Source organism: Pagrus major, chromosome 16, assembly GCF_040436345.1.
Source record: "Pagrus major chromosome 16, Pma_NU_1.0".
Classification (NCBI taxonomy): Eukaryota; Metazoa; Chordata; class Actinopteri; order Spariformes; family Sparidae; genus Pagrus; species Pagrus major.
In genome coordinates, this window is record NC_133230.1 from 14,437,323 (window position 1) to 14,452,781 (window position 15,459).

At 41.9% G+C, this 15,459-nt stretch overlaps 1 protein-coding gene across 1 annotated transcript in view; it reads left to right on the top strand.

Annotated features, from left to right (window-relative positions):
• ext1b (exostosin glycosyltransferase 1b) overlaps positions 1-15,459 on the top strand; it is a 122,577-nt gene that overhangs the window by 93,387 nt on the left and 13,731 nt on the right. Inside the window, exons 4-7 of the mRNA XM_073484288.1 lie at positions 505-624; positions 4,945-5,077; positions 7,808-7,926; positions 12,864-12,959. Coding sequence (XP_073340389.1) covers positions 505-624; positions 4,945-5,077; positions 7,808-7,926; positions 12,864-12,959 — 468 coding nt within the window. The remainder of the gene's footprint in view (positions 1-504; positions 625-4,944; positions 5,078-7,807; positions 7,927-12,863; positions 12,960-15,459) is intronic.

Sequence of the window (15,459 nt, forward strand, 5' to 3'; positions counted from 1 at the left end):
TTATACATATATATTTCAACCACATCTTGTTGCCTTCTTCAGTGGATGGAGTTGCTCATTTGTCATGGGAATAGTTTTTATTTGTTACGACGTGACGTAAGTGTAGAAATTTGGTCGCCTGACAAAAGGGAAACAACTGAGAAGGCCATGAGATTTGGTGAAAGGCTTCACGAATGAACTCATTGTTGGATATTCCTTTTGTCTCTTGGCCTGGTAACATCCTTGAACAAAAACACAAATGGAAACACAACTTTTGATATTAAATTGTTTGGTCTATTCATTAAGTTTCAGTGTTCAGTCATTTCAATGCTCAGCATCTCTATTAAAACTTGTGACTCCACTCTGACTCACCCTGGAGGACGACTCTAAACACCTGCAATATCTGCCCCAGCCTGCAGTTCACAAGCTTTTTCTGTAGATGGGAATTTCCCCGAGTGCACCTCTGGGACCAGTTTTAATCTTCCTGTCCCAGATCAGCACTGAGAGCTGTTTGTCTGTTTGCAGATCCCGACCACCGTTCGCTCCATCCACCAGGATAAGATCCTGTCCCTCAGACAGCAGACTCAGTTCCTCTGGGAGGCCTACTTCTCGTCTGTGGAAAAGATAGTGCTGACCACACTGGAGGTGAGGATTCAACACACACACACAAACACATAACCATCCTCTCTGTCCTCCTCTCTCCTGCTTCTCCATCACCGATTTATCTCTCAGAGGGCTGCGGTGTCACAGCAGCAATCTCCGCTTTATTGTCAGGCCTCTTTTTGCTCTCTTTGGTCCGAGACTAAGCTGAAGATTGAAGAGAGCAAAAAAGGACATTTCAGCACATGTTGTTGGAGCATTTCTCACAAGCATTTTATGTTATGTGTCTCTTTCACGCTTTCGACAAGAGGTATTCGTAGAGGTAGTACATGATGTAGTAGTCTTGCTCTATATCTCATGTATAAGCCAGTTTCAGGCCACACAATGGCAAAAAAGTCATTTTGTAGATACCTCCAATGGTATTTTATAATTTGCATGCATCCTTCTGGTTTTCCCTCTTGATGTCCTCTGGCTAGTCTGCCGCTACCCTGGACAGATAGCTTTACTGTTTTGCTAACTGCTAACTTCTAACTAGTACCAAACACTCGCCTCCAGGAAGGACGAGGAGTTTTCAGGGAGTTTTTAAAGACGTGTGTGAGGTCTTTAAAGTCCACAGAAACTTCTCAAACAGCCCCTGTATCACTACAGTCATTTGTAGATCCAAAATGTGGTTGGGGTCGAAAGAAACTAGTTCATACAGCATGTCGTCCAACTGGGTTTTCATAGTCGTTCCAATTGGCCACATGCAAAGATAAAGTGGGTTTGCCAATTGGATAGCTAGTTCTGATCGGTTCACTCACAGTTGAAACATATTACCCGCAGCCTCCACCAATTCGTTAAGACGTGTGTGTGGAGGCAGACGGGTTCGGACCCTTTTAAAAACCCAATAAGGACTTTGTTTGAAGCTTGCTGACACCGTTAATGAACACCTTCCATCTCAGCACTCGTGCAATATAAACTCGAGATTCTGACTCTGAAGTTTGTGTGTTTTGACAAGTTTTAAAGGATGGATTAATGCTTTTCCCCCCGCCGTGAAAACTGGCTGCGGTTGGATCCATGCCGACCACAGCTGCTGTTCTCGGTGAAGGACAAAGCCACAAACCACAGAAGACAGATTTAGGTGGAGTGTCACTTTAAGTTCAGACGCCTCCCTCCCTTTCCTCTGACCTCGTCTCGCCGTGCGCCTGGGCTTTTGTTAACAACGATCCGGTTAAGAAAAATTTGTGACTGGAAAAACAATTTATCCATCCAATCCCCAGCCCTCATTATTCAGTTTAAACAAGTTGTTTATAGATGCAGGGATAACACCTGGGCTTACTGCTCGCTTCACGCCGTGGTTACAAATGTCTTCCTCTTCCCGCCTCGTCTCTCGCCCCGGCGTATCCCATCACGCATTTCATTTCCTCTCTCACTGCGTCGCTAAAGCCTCGGAGCGAGATTACCGTCGACGCTACAATCTTACTTATGGTATCGCCTCGCATATCTCACAAGCGCCTACAACACACAAGTACTGCGTCACGGCTTCAGTATATGGAGTCTTCGGATTTTAGCTAGCTCTACATCTCTGGTGTTTGTTATCACACACACACACACACACACAGTCAGAAACACATCTCCATGTGTCAAGGTGTGTCAGTGCAGATACACATGGTACCACCCGGGCACAACCTCGCTGACATGTTGTCACTCGGCACTAAAGAGCAAGGTGACACTCTGGAAAGTCTCAGTGTGACTGTGAGTGTGTGTGTGTGTGTGTGTGTGTGTGTGTGTTCCCATTTGCACACAGCGAGGGCTAAACGCCTAATCCTGACTGACTGTCCTGTAAAAAGCGACGAGTGGTGGGAGAAAGGGTGAAGAGGAGCAGGGGTGACACATGTAAATGGCGTTGCCGTGGCAGCCCACGAGATAACGAGCGACATGGTTTATTCATCCTGTCGAGGCTGCGACCCCCCTGCGCCACCCTCCTCCTCCTCGTCCTCTTCTTCCTCCTCACTGCAGATCTGCGATGATACACACAACACACACACACTCTGACATCTTGACGGATTGAATCTCCTCACAAACACACTTTTTATTGACTTCCCACATCCACTCCAAACTCTTTGCGTGTGTGTGTGTGTGCAGGTGGGGAAACAAGAGTTAAACCTATCACGCCGCGTTTCCTGTCAGGAAGCGGACGCGTTTCGACCAATCACAAGGTCAATATAGGGCCGGCGCCTGTGCTGCCGGTGCACCTATTAAACTCACCTATTAAAGCCGAGCTCACTGTGTGCTCCCGGAGAAGCAGGATTTATCTATCATGCTCTAATTGGTTGATTGTGGCTGTTCTGGGGTGAGATTGAGTCGTCCATCATGTCCCGACTGAGGCCTGCCGACGGGGGAGGAGCTGCAGCCATGCGAGCAAAATTGCCCCTCGTAAGGTGTGAGGTGCTCAGGGTTTTTAAGGTGGCGGGGCGGTGTTTTTATAGAGAACTTAAAGGATTCCGAGTTAATCTGCTCGGCCGAGGCAAATGGTTATCGACTGCCCTCGGGGACGAGGGTAGGAGAAGTCAAAAAATACTCATGCAACGCTGGGTTTTTTTTCCCCCTCTCCCGTCACATCCCCGCCCTCCCTGTGATGGATTTTCATGTTGCTTTTGTCAATATCATTACAGTAACCCCCCTCCAGGTGTGTCATTAACGTCTTTTACTATTCAGACTCGGCCAGCTGACTCTTTTCTTTCCATATATCCGGAGCCAGCAGCCGTCACCTCCCGATTCAATAGCAAAGCCATAAAATATGGCCGCAAAAACCTGTGTCTGTTTTACTGAAGCAATTTAGCATGGCTCAAGGGCACAGCAGCAATATCTCTTTCCTCTCTCGCCCGCCTGTTCAGCAGAGGCCCCCGATGGGCGAGCCGAGGAAAAACAGCTCCCATTCTCACGTCCGACCGTTTGACTGACTGCTCTATTTGGGCGCGGGAAGGATGGAGGCAGGCCTGACTGACTGGTGCTTTTAGATACAGCTGATGACTTTGTCTGGGCTCTTCTCCCGATGGCCTCTGTCTGTGTGACTGACCGGCGCTGATGCCTTTGACTTGCTGATCTGTTTACAAGGGAAAAAAAAACAAGACCTCCGTTTGGTTTGTCTGCAGAGGAAATATTACACAATAACATGGATTTATTTCAGCCCGGCTTTGTGCCGCAGCGATTTCACTCTTGACACAATCGATAGCTGCTATTGAGGTGATACAAAGCAAACATTTGGAAAAGCTCAGCCGGCTTCTAACTTTCATCTGACGCCTACAGACTCACTTTTATATCAGTTTTTCTGCCGCTCTAATTCACTGACTGGGTTTTGAATAATACTCTGAATATCGTCCCGAATCGAAATGAGGTTATTGAGAAGTTGGAACATTAGCCGTGTTGGTATTCATTCACATTTATTACTATCTCTCTTTTTTTTTTTTTTTTGTCTGTGTGTGAAAAACTCATTTCGCAGTGTGAAATGTTTTATAGGTGCGATTACAAGGCTCATTGATCAAATCCTTAATATTTCATCCGCCACAATCGGAAAGGCAAACGTTTGTTCCTTTATCAGCAGAAATATTTCTGATTTTTACGAGTCCCCAATGATCGGAGCGAAGCCTTACTCAAACGTGGGTTTAGTGGGGTTTTTTTGTCTTGAACTGAGAAGGAAGCCTCACAAAATGGGAAAGCGGCCTCCAGTACACAGAGACTCCGCTGTAATTACAATTAGAGGAGTTTGATCCTTCCGTCCGTTAACGTGGCTGTCAGAGCAACACCAATCATTGTGAAGTCCTTTACAGTCGGATCAAACTTGTTTTTCCCCAGTCTGTCAGCATCTGTACCTTCTTGCTGTTGGATTGTTTATTAACGAATGTTCTCCATGTCCACCATCTCACATGTACAGTGTTTCTCTGTGATGTCGGTCACATGCAGTATTCAGTACTTCTTTTGATGCATCCAAAATAAAAGACTTGGAAGTGAAGCGCTGTGTATATCGTACCTGTCCAAACAAGATAAGTGTGTAATTGGGTCGTTGAAGAAGGTTCTCAGTCATCCAGGTAATGGTAATGACGTGCTGTATCGTAGGCAACTGGACTTGTTTCAGTTTCTTGAAGATGTCTCACCTCTCATCCAAGAGGCTAACTAACTTACTACTGTTAAAACTGAAGATCCTGAGCTCCTTTCTTAAGAAAAGGAAAAACTCCACCAAAAAAACAGAGAAAAAAGGAGATACTGTAGGAAGGGCAACAATACATACACAATTAGGAACCACAGAGATAAAAATAAACACTCTAAGTAGGTTATTTGTTGGTTTATTTTCTCATCTAACGTGTTTAATTCTTCTTCCTGGTGCAGATCATCCAGGACCGTGTGTTGGAGCACAGCTCCAGGAGCAGCCTGATGTGGAACAGTCACCCTGGGGGACTCTTCGCCCTGCCGCAGTACTCTGGATACCTGGGAGACTTCCCCTTTTACTACGCCACACTGGGTCAGTAACACACACACACACACACACAGCTGAACTGTACACGAGGGCTGTTACATAACAGCAATCACACTTCTACTGTACACACCTGCGCAGCGATGAACTGATCCGTAAAGGTTGGTCAGAAAAGTTTCTCTTGAGACGTCTTCAGCATCGATCATTCCGGCACCAGATATTTTATCACACTTCTTTGACAAGAAAGCACTTCTTTTTTTTTTTTTCTGTGGATTTTTTGGACCTTGTCAGAGCAGCAGAAATATGGCCTCCAGCCCTGATCTACTGCCCTCCTCGAACGGCTGCGTCTAGCAGCAAGTGGAGTGGAGGAACGGGCCTTTGACGGATGTTTGTGTTAGTCCTGCTGACGCACCAGCCCGTCCATCATTGGGTTTCGAGTCAGCATTGCTACTACTGCTGCGGCTACGGTTCAGCAGCGCCGAGTTTTCCCCCCCGCCACATATTTGTGACCCGGGAACCTCCCTCTCCATCCCTCACTTCTTCACTCCATCATCATCCGCACACACACACACACACACACACAGAGGGGCGGTGATAGTATGAACGCCCAAATTCAGTTGATCGAGCACCCGGGCGGAGAGCTGATATTAAAATGGATGAGCACGGTGGATTACGGCGCCGGCGAGTTCATTCGTTTGTCAAAGAGGAAGCAATTAAAACAGGGATGGGTGTTTAAGAGACGGTGGCTTGTCTCTGATGGGTAAAAGAGTAAAATCAAAGAGGCGAAGTTTGTTTTCAAGTGACACTCGTTCTCTGGGAGCAAATAACAAGATACACACTCACTCTCATCGTGTATGTTAACACTCAGACAGACACAGCAGGAGGGGTGTTTGTTTCTGTTGCCTTCGTAGAATTAATGTTTCATTCAGAGGCTCGTAACAGTATCTATACTTGAGAATCCAGCCCAGTCACCAGAATAAGATGTTGGCGGTTCAACATTTGTAAGCGTAACAGCAAAACCAGGGTTTTTAACAAGACATCCCCAGCCATGTTTGTGGTGCCTGAGCCGGGTATTTTAAGCCAAAACATGGTCTTTCCCTAACATAAGCAGAGCCTTGTCACAGAATAAAGTAGAAAATTGGACCTCGTAGCAGCATAAAGAAATGTTGAACATCTGTGGTTTGTGGAAACGTATGGCCAACATTTTTTTTAGGCAATTAGGTTGAAAAAATCCCATAAAACATGTACTTAATCATTGATTTTTTTACATAAACTAACATTTACTGATAAAGACACAATCATTAAACAAACCTTCATTACACTTACTGCATAACTGCCAAGATATCTATACCGTGGCCAAAAGTATGTGGAAAATACAAAAAGATTTTGGAGCCTGTCTGCAGCCGTTTGCTCCCATTCGGGGAGGTCGGCCATCGGTGTCCGTTGATTAAAGTCTTGGTGTCATCCCCGAGCTGCTGGATGGGGTTCAGGTCACGACTCCGTTTTCCAAAACACGGAAACTAAATGAAACTGGAATGAGAATCTGTTGTTTTCTAGGGCACGGGGTAACTGTCCTGGGAACTTCCTCGGTCTGTTGCTATAAAGTTGGAAGCACACGGCCGTCTAAAATTGGTAAATTGTTCCCATCCAGGTCTCTATCAAGGGGTCACAAGATAAATCTGAGGGCTTGCGGGATGATTAACGGGACAGGAGAAAAGAAAAGAACGGTTTTATTTGGCCTGTGATGATCGGTCGCAAGCAGACACTCATTCAGGGGGTCGTTTTAGAGGTCACAAGCCAAATTGCTCAAAATATTAAATATTGTCCATATACTTTTGGCCAAATAGTGTCTCTTTCTGGGTTTTAAAAGTCCTAAATTAGCCTTTTGTTTGGCTGTAAACATTTAGCAGATGAGATGTGCTGATACAGGCTGTAATTAAAAGTAAAAAGCCACAGAGAGTCATGTGCTGAATGCAGAAAACAGCATGCGCATCCAAAATCTTAAAATGTGCTGCGTGACAGTGTAACTCCACTCCAGGTTTAGTTCAGTATTTCATGAAAGTCTCTTTACGGGCTTGTTACACATTTACATCCCAGGTGTTTAGAAACTCTGCACGCTCTTAACTTTCTCATCACAACCCACAGGAGAGAGTTTACCAAGTTTCTAAGACTGCAGATATTCCTCATCATAAAAGTTGCTCGGTGGCGGAAAGGGGACTGTAATGCCATCTCCTCCGCGCCATGCTTTGTTGGTTTGGGCTAGATTAGATTTAAATTAGGAAAAGTTGAACGTCCTCTATGATCCGTCTTGCTCAATATCTTATTTCCTGCTCATTTTCAGCCTCGATTACTCTATTCCTACATCAAGTCAGAGTGAATTTAAAGTCACATCAGCACTTAGTCGTCTGCTCGGCGCGATGCAGATACAGCTGAAGAGTTTCCTAAAATGAAATATTCAGTGATCAAGAGATGTGGCATTTTCAAAACACATTAACGTTGCTGAATATTTTAAGACGGGGTGGGGGGGGGGCCTTGAAATCGTACATCGCTGACAATTAAATCATCTATATTTTTGAACTGCCGACAGACTCGTTTCAAGTGGTATCTCTTACTGAAAATAGTTCTGAAGTGTTTGAGAGTGAGAGCCTTCAGTTCTCCTCCGGCTTTTATTCTCTTCAAAGGGCCTCAAATCGCACTGATGGCTGACAGTCGGCACTGTTTATAGACTCATGACGCCGCGTTACTGAGTGACCGTCTGTCTTTTCTCTTGTGTTCCAGGTATTAAACCGTACCCGAAGTTCACGGCGGTCATCCACGCCGTCTCCCCTCTGGTGTCCCAGTCTCAGCCCATACTCAAGCTCCTGGTGGCCGTGGCCAAGTCCCAGTACTGTGCACAGGTAAAGGGATTATTCATTGTGTGTGTGTGTGTGTGTGTTTTTGTCCTCACTGCCGCATCTCCCGCTGATCTCCACCTCGTGATGCCACCTAAATTGCGCCCACGTTATGCGAGTATGGCTGCAGTGCGATCGCATTTTCCGACCGGAGCAACAACAGCACTCATCCTCCATCTCCCTTTGTGTGTGTGTGTGTGTGTGTTAACCCTGGTGGATTGAATTAGAGTAGCAGTTTGTAGCGGTGCTACATCTGTCTCCATGGCAGCGAAACCCCCTTCAGCACAGCTGGAGACGGCATGTATTGATTCCCCTGCTTGCTCCTTACCAGCACGGGAAATGAAATGGAATTTGCTCCCCAGTGGCTGGTTTTTGTGTGTCTGTGTGTGTGTGGGTGTGTGTCTCCGTTTGTTTGTTTGGCCAGCAGAGCGTATGAGTAAGCGAGGTTGTATTTTGTGTAGGCGGGCTGCGTTTCCGCGCGAGTGTCGTGCGCGGGTGTGCAGCTCCGTGGTTGTGTGTTGTGCGTGCCAGTGTAATTGTTTGGCCCGTGGAGTATAAAGTATGAGGATGTTTTCACGTAGGCGTACGCTCGCACATGTGTGTACTTCCCACCTGTGTGTATTTTGTGTCTGCGGTTGTCCATGTGTGTCTCTGAGCACATCCAGGCCACGTCTACCCTGTTTTGATTAGTGTAAGGCACATTGTTTTCCCCAAACCTTTGTTTTTAATGTCCAAAGAAGCCTCAGTTCTCATCAGCTAAAAGCATACTGGATCCTACACTTTCTTGCTGGTGTGTGCAAAAAAAGCTTTCAAACTCCCAGTATCTTAAAATTTGGCAAATTTCTTGTAAACTCAGCCGCTGACTGAGACAGAGCAGCCCCTCCTCGCCCTGCCAGCGGGACCTGCAGGCGGTGAATCACCCCGGCAGAGGGAGGAGGACTGGTTCTGACTGATGTCTGTGTTCAGTATTTTCACTATTACTTTATTGACAGTTTAGGTTTGTGTTCCAGTGAGATGTTATTGAGTTTATAGTGATTTTGCTGTTGTAAACCTTACTGTAGCTGTCATTATTTTAAAAAATTAAAGGTGAACTATGTTGTTTTGAGAAAGGAAGTCTAATCAGAAGAGAAAGATCTTTATTGATTGATTTGTTTTTTATGCCTAAACAAACTAAATAAACAAACTCTCTTTGTTTTCACGACTGCATAAACAAACTGATCTTAAAGGACAACACAATTTCGTACTGTTTGTCTTATATTTGGCGGACCCTGCCACTTTTCTGAGTTCTGAAGACGTTATTTTCCTCTGAGAACAGCTTGTTTATTCACTTATGGAAAAGGTAAATATTTCTCAGTTTGTATTATTACCTCTTTCATATTGTAAATATTAAAGTCCGAGTTTGAATTCCTTCTCCAAAACTACACAGTGCCCCTTTAAATTATATTCCTGTACTGACTTTTTTTTTTTAAATTGTGAAAAGCAATTCTTTCGTAAGGATAAAGAACTGAAACGAGTATCAATAAGAGCAGTAGTATTGATAAAATCCTAACGAACCAATGAACCAAGGTGGTGAAACATAAGCAGGCTACCTCTTGAGTTTTAGTGAAGACGGCTGAGCGTTAGATCAGAGGTTGATTATCGGCACGCTGTTAACCAATCGTTCTCACAAACACTTTCTCATAACAGCAGGTTAAACATGAGTAAACTCCGTCCTCTTCTTAACTGTCATGGAGGTGCTTTTTGTGTTCGTCAGGCTGTGCATGCATAGTGGAGAGCCAGGTACACAGCCGGGGTGTTTTCTTCCATGCTCGGCGTGCAAGAAAAGAAGAGGTGGTTGCTGCTGGGCTACGAGCGGATGAGGAAAGAAAGGGATATAAATAAATGAATGGAAGGGGGAGAGAGGAAGAACACAGAGGAGGCTAAATTGGACACAAGAAAGCTTCTTGCATTCTGACACAGCAGCGGTCTCCTGCTGTGCGTGTGTGCTCGTGTGTGAACGTGTGCACGAGGCGTTTCTTCTCGTGCTACATACGCCGACGGTTTCTTCGCCGTTTTCCTCCACACACACACACGCGCGCGCAGGCGTACATGCACACCGTCAGCATCCTGAGAGCTCGGAGGCTGGTGAGCTCGCAGAGACACCATCTGTCTTTCTAATCAAACAGGAATAGAGCCCTGTATGAGTGGATTAACGCCTCATGTGTGTGTGTGTGCAGTGATCCACAACGTATACCTGTTGTTGTCTTACACTGACAAACACTTTCTCGGCCTCATGATGCTCGTTCGTTTTTTTTTTTATCTATATTTTGCTTAATGATGAGATGATTTTGCCATTCATCAAACAGCTGTGTCATTTGTTTTAACACACAGCTGCTGTAGGCACAAGGCAGCACCTTAACGCAGACATCCAAATGGCTCCCAGCTCATAATTCAGCAGGTCCAGTCAGGGTGCAGAGTCCCCGAGGGGAACCGCTGCTGCGTGTGACGTAGTTAATGTCAGAATAATGTGAAACTTTATTGATCCCTGCAGGGAAATTTTTGTGGTTCGCCTCCATCCGCTACGTCTGAGCGCAGTGTCAGCTACAGCTCGGCACAGTGGAACGAGGATGGATTATTTTACTGACTTGTTCAAGGACGTTTCAGCAGGGCAGGTGTTCGCTGGATCACAGCAACTAAACTCTACTTGAGTACATGCTGATAATTCCTATTACTTTACTTATTACTACTTGGGCCTTCATTTAGAGGGATAACATATGGTTGCTTTTCGCTGCTTTTCCTTTGTCTGTTCTCAATATTTCATAATTTATTAACTTCAGTTTTATAAGATTCAATAAACTGTACCTACTCTATATAGATAGTGTGTGTATATACGGAAAAATTCCGATAAAAACATTTTTTTGAAATACAAACAACAAATTGTTATTTTTTTAAGTATTTTTAAAAAAGTATTTTTTCAAAAAAGTATTTTTTCAAAAAAGTATTTTTACAAAAAAGTATTTTTTCCAAAAAGTATTTTTCCAAAAAAGTATTTTTTCCAAAAAAAAGTATTTTTCCAAAAAAGTATTTTTTCAAAAAAGTATTTTTTCAAAAAAAGCATTTTTTCAAAAAAAAAAAGTATTTTTTCAAAAAAGTATTTTTTCAAAAAAAGTATTTTTTCAAAAAAGTATTTTTTCAAAAAAAGCATTTTTTCAAAAAAAGTATTTTTTCAAAAAAGTATTTTTTCAAAAAAAGTATTTTTTAATTGTTTTTGAAACCAAGTTTAAAAAGTTCTCTTTCACTCTGTTTTCACAAATGTTTCTACTGATCTTTTTAATTTGGTTTCAAACATTGAAAATAAAATTCTCTAAAAAAGACTTTTTTCATTTTTCACGCAGAAAAAAAGAAAAAATTGTGAATTTTTTTGGTTTCACACAAAAAAATGGTTTCACACAAAAAAATGCAACTGAAAGACCAAAATTCTGTAGAATTTCTTGTTTCTGTAAAATACTTTTTCTTTACTTTTGTTTACTTGGTTTCCCAACGTAAAAAATGTCTCGCAAAAATGACTGGTTAATTGTTTTCAGTCAGTTCAAAGATAAGAATTTCTCCTGAAAAATTTTGTTTTTACAGTCACAAATTTGTTTTTTCTTTCACTTGGTTCAAAAAAAGTATTTTTTGTGAAGTGAAAGAGAATTTTTTAAACTTGGTTTCAAAAACAATTAAAAAATACTTTTTTTGGAAAAATACTTTTTTGAAAAAATACTTTTTTGGAAAAAATACTTTTTTGGAAAAAATACTTTTTTTGGAAAAAAAATACTTTTTTGGAAAAAATACTTTTTGGAAAAATACTTTTTTTGGAAAAATACTTTTTTTGGAAAAAATACTTTTTTGGAAAAAATACTTTTTTTGAAAAATACTTTTTTTGAAAAAATAATTTTTGGAAAATATACTTTTTTGAAAAAGTACTTTTTTGAAAAAGTACTTTTTTTGAAAAAATACTTTTTTTAACAAAGTGAAAGAAAAAACAAATTCGTGACTGTAAAAACACAATTTTTCAGGAAAAAATATTATCTTTTATGTGTGAAACTAACAAACAATGTTTGAAACCAAATTTAAAAAATCAGTAGAAACATTTGTGAAAACAGAGTGAAAGAGAACTTTTTAAACTTGGTTTCAAAAACAATTTAAAAATACTTTTTTTGAAAAAATACTTTTTTTGAAAAAATACTCTTTTTGAAAAAATACTTTTTCAAAAAAAGTTCTACAAATCCCCATTTTGAAAGAAAAAAAGAATTCTACAGAAACTTGGTTTCAAACTTTGAAAAAAAATTCTCCTGAAATTTTCTCTTTTTTTAAGGAGAACAGGCTGAGATGTAAGAATGTAAATATTTGCGTTATGGGCAGACAGAAGTCATGTCGTGTGTGAATGTGTGTGTCCCTCATCTAATATTAATGAGGCCTGCTGTAGAAGAGCAGTGAATGGTGAAGGTTAACTCCTTGTGACATTTCCATGTTGGCTGACCTGCAGGTTGCTAAACAGCCGTCCAAGTCGCATAAAACACGATGTGACTGTGGCGGCAGAACATGAGTCCTTCATGTAAAACACCATCTGACTGGAGGTGGAGCGTGAATCACGGGCTGGAAAATGTGTTCGGCAACATGTCGTAGGCAGAAATGAAACCTGACAATGTGACTTGATTGATTATGGACCGAGTTGTACAAACCGTTCTGGAACCATAATTGGAAATATTTTATCACTTCAGTTGCCCTTCTGGCTCTTTAACATTCAATCAGCCTGTAATAAGGTGACATTTGCTGTGCTGCAGGTCACGTAAATGTCACATGTTCAGTGGGTTGATTCGGGAACACGCTGGGAAGTGTTGTTTTTGTTCGAGGAAATCAAATTAGACACAATGCAGCTAGTTAGCGTGCTTAATAAAATCTTTCTGTCTTCTTTCTTTTAGATCATCGTCCTGTGGAACTGTGACAAGCCTCTCCCTGCTAAACACCGCTGGCCTGCCACCTCCGTGCCCGTCATCGTCATCGAGGGGGAGAACAAGGTGAGCCTCGACACACACACTCCTCCTCTCAGGTGTGATCCCTAATTACTCATCTTATGCCTCCTCTCAGACTGTAAAGCTACTGTATCTCCGCACATTTCATTCAGTCTGAGAGTTTCTGGGAGTTAATGAGTTTCGATTTGTGCTGCACTGATTCCATTAAAGGACAGTTTGTGTGGTTTTAATTAAAGCTCAGTAATGGGAATATATATACACTGAGAGGCTAATGCAGAAAGATAAGGAAGAGAATAAAGTGCGTATGCAAAGTAGCATTTATTTATTTTCTGTATGTATATTTTGCTGCTCGTTCTTTACTTGAATCACAGCAAAGTATCTGATTAAATGAAGAAAGTGACACAATTTTCTCTGGAGAAATCAGTTACAGCTGAGTTATACAGAAAACAAGCTGCAGCATTGATTTGATTATGTCTCAGGTTTGATTTTTCTTAATGTGCCCAATAATTCATGAATCTCACATCCGTGCCGCCTATTCGAAACTCATAATGAGAAAATCTTTGTCTTTAGGGATGCAGCTACAGATTATTTTCATTATGTTCTCAATATTTTCTTGTTGTATCTGGATGTGGGTGTGTTTCTGTATACGAGGTAGCGCGTCCTCTCAGGCATCGCTCAACGCCGGTCGCTCTGACAGCAATCTCCAACTGTCTTCCATCACAAGCGAAGGGAGTCAGATCACCTCTCACATCCTTGCCAGACAAGGATCCAACATACGCTGTGCCTTGACTCCATTTACACCTGGTATAACCTGGTATTAGGTGTTCTGTCTCTGGATAAGTGATCCAGTTAAAAAATGATGCAAATCAGCCCCAGACTCCCTAAAAAAATCACAGAATTTTTTGGGTTGTTGAGTCAGGAGAAACTTTATAAACTTTGTAAAACGACGCCTATGACAAATTTTTAATTATTGGTTCCCTCTTGTAAATTCGGCATAGTAATTCATTAAATTATTCCTTTCTTTGTTTCAAACTCTTCTGTCAGGTCTGCCCAGGTTGGTTGCAACACCGGCATGTAGCCTCCTTTGTGACTAGATAAAATACATGCTTTGTTGACAGCAGATTAGCTGCACAGATGAGTCAAGCACACAGTTATTTCTTCCTGTATATCATACATATACATATCCACCCGGCTAGCTATACTGAGGAAGGCAAGCTAAGAAAACTCAACACAATTGAGAGAAACACACAAACAGCGGCCCACAGAAAGGAAACACCACAGAGCGTCTTTTAATAAGGAAGTGATACACGAGACATGGAGGCGTAAGGTTACCGCATTGACCGGCAACAACAGCTTCATTTTATTTCCTCTTCCACTCGTCACAAACGCCAACAGCTGTGACAGGACACACACAGGGATGTCTAATAAATCCCAGTGTTACAATGGTACAGAGCTCAAGCTCAATGACTTTCAGCAGTCACCTGTGGACAATGGCATCATCTTTCAACTCAACAGTGGTCTATAAATCAAAATATGTAATATTAATATAGAAAAAGTAAAAAAAAATCTTCAATCTTATGAAAAAATCATATAAAATAGAGAAAAAGTCATAAAACAGGATAAGTTTCAGCATATTTTCTTAAGAAATGACTGAAACAATTACAGAATTATCAAACTAGTCGATGAATAATTTTGTGTTTATTGACTAAGCTTTAATATTATTATTTATTTCTCAACAAACATTTTCACATCAGTAGAAAAAAGGTGCACCATGTCGTTTTGGGGAATTCATTTTAATCAGAAGAGAAAAACAAACTAAACAAACAAACCTTAAAGAACAAAACACAACTTCATACTGTTTTATTTTGTTTACAAGTGGCGGACCCTGCCACCTTTCTACCTTCAAACAGAGTTCTGGGGACCTTATTTTCCTCTGAGGACAGCTTGTTTATTCAGTTATGGAAAAAAATAAATATTTCTTTTATTTCGTGTGTTGAATTTCTTCTCCAAAAACTACACAGTGCTCCTTTAAATATGACTCAGCGCTTTAAAAACCAACAGAAGTGCACCTAGAAATAATGTTTCCACACGCGGGCTATATCTTCTTTCTGCTCGCTTTTCTTATGACTGACTGTCATAAAAGACACATTTGTTTTTATAGAGTTACGCCTCCAGCCAGACATAAACCAGAGAGCCCTGAGCCACGAGCATACCTCTGTGGCATTTATTATGACAACCTTGTTAGGCTTTCGACGCTGAAGACTCTGCCCTGTCGAAGGGTTTGTTGTGTTTATCTTGACCTCCCCGTGACCTCTCGTTGTCCGAGCCGAAGGTCAGACACACGGGGCGATATCTGCCTTCAGCTTGCTTTTTTTTTTTTTTTTTTACAATTTCCCAGCTCAAGTTTTGAGGTTTGTTTTCGAGGGAAGGGAAACAGGATCCGGTTTTGCTCATCTGTATTCCGAGACACGAGACTCATCCGACGCCGTCGTCTCTCTCCTGCGAGGACCAAACTTCAGCTGCCAATCAGAAGAAGTGGTTTTCA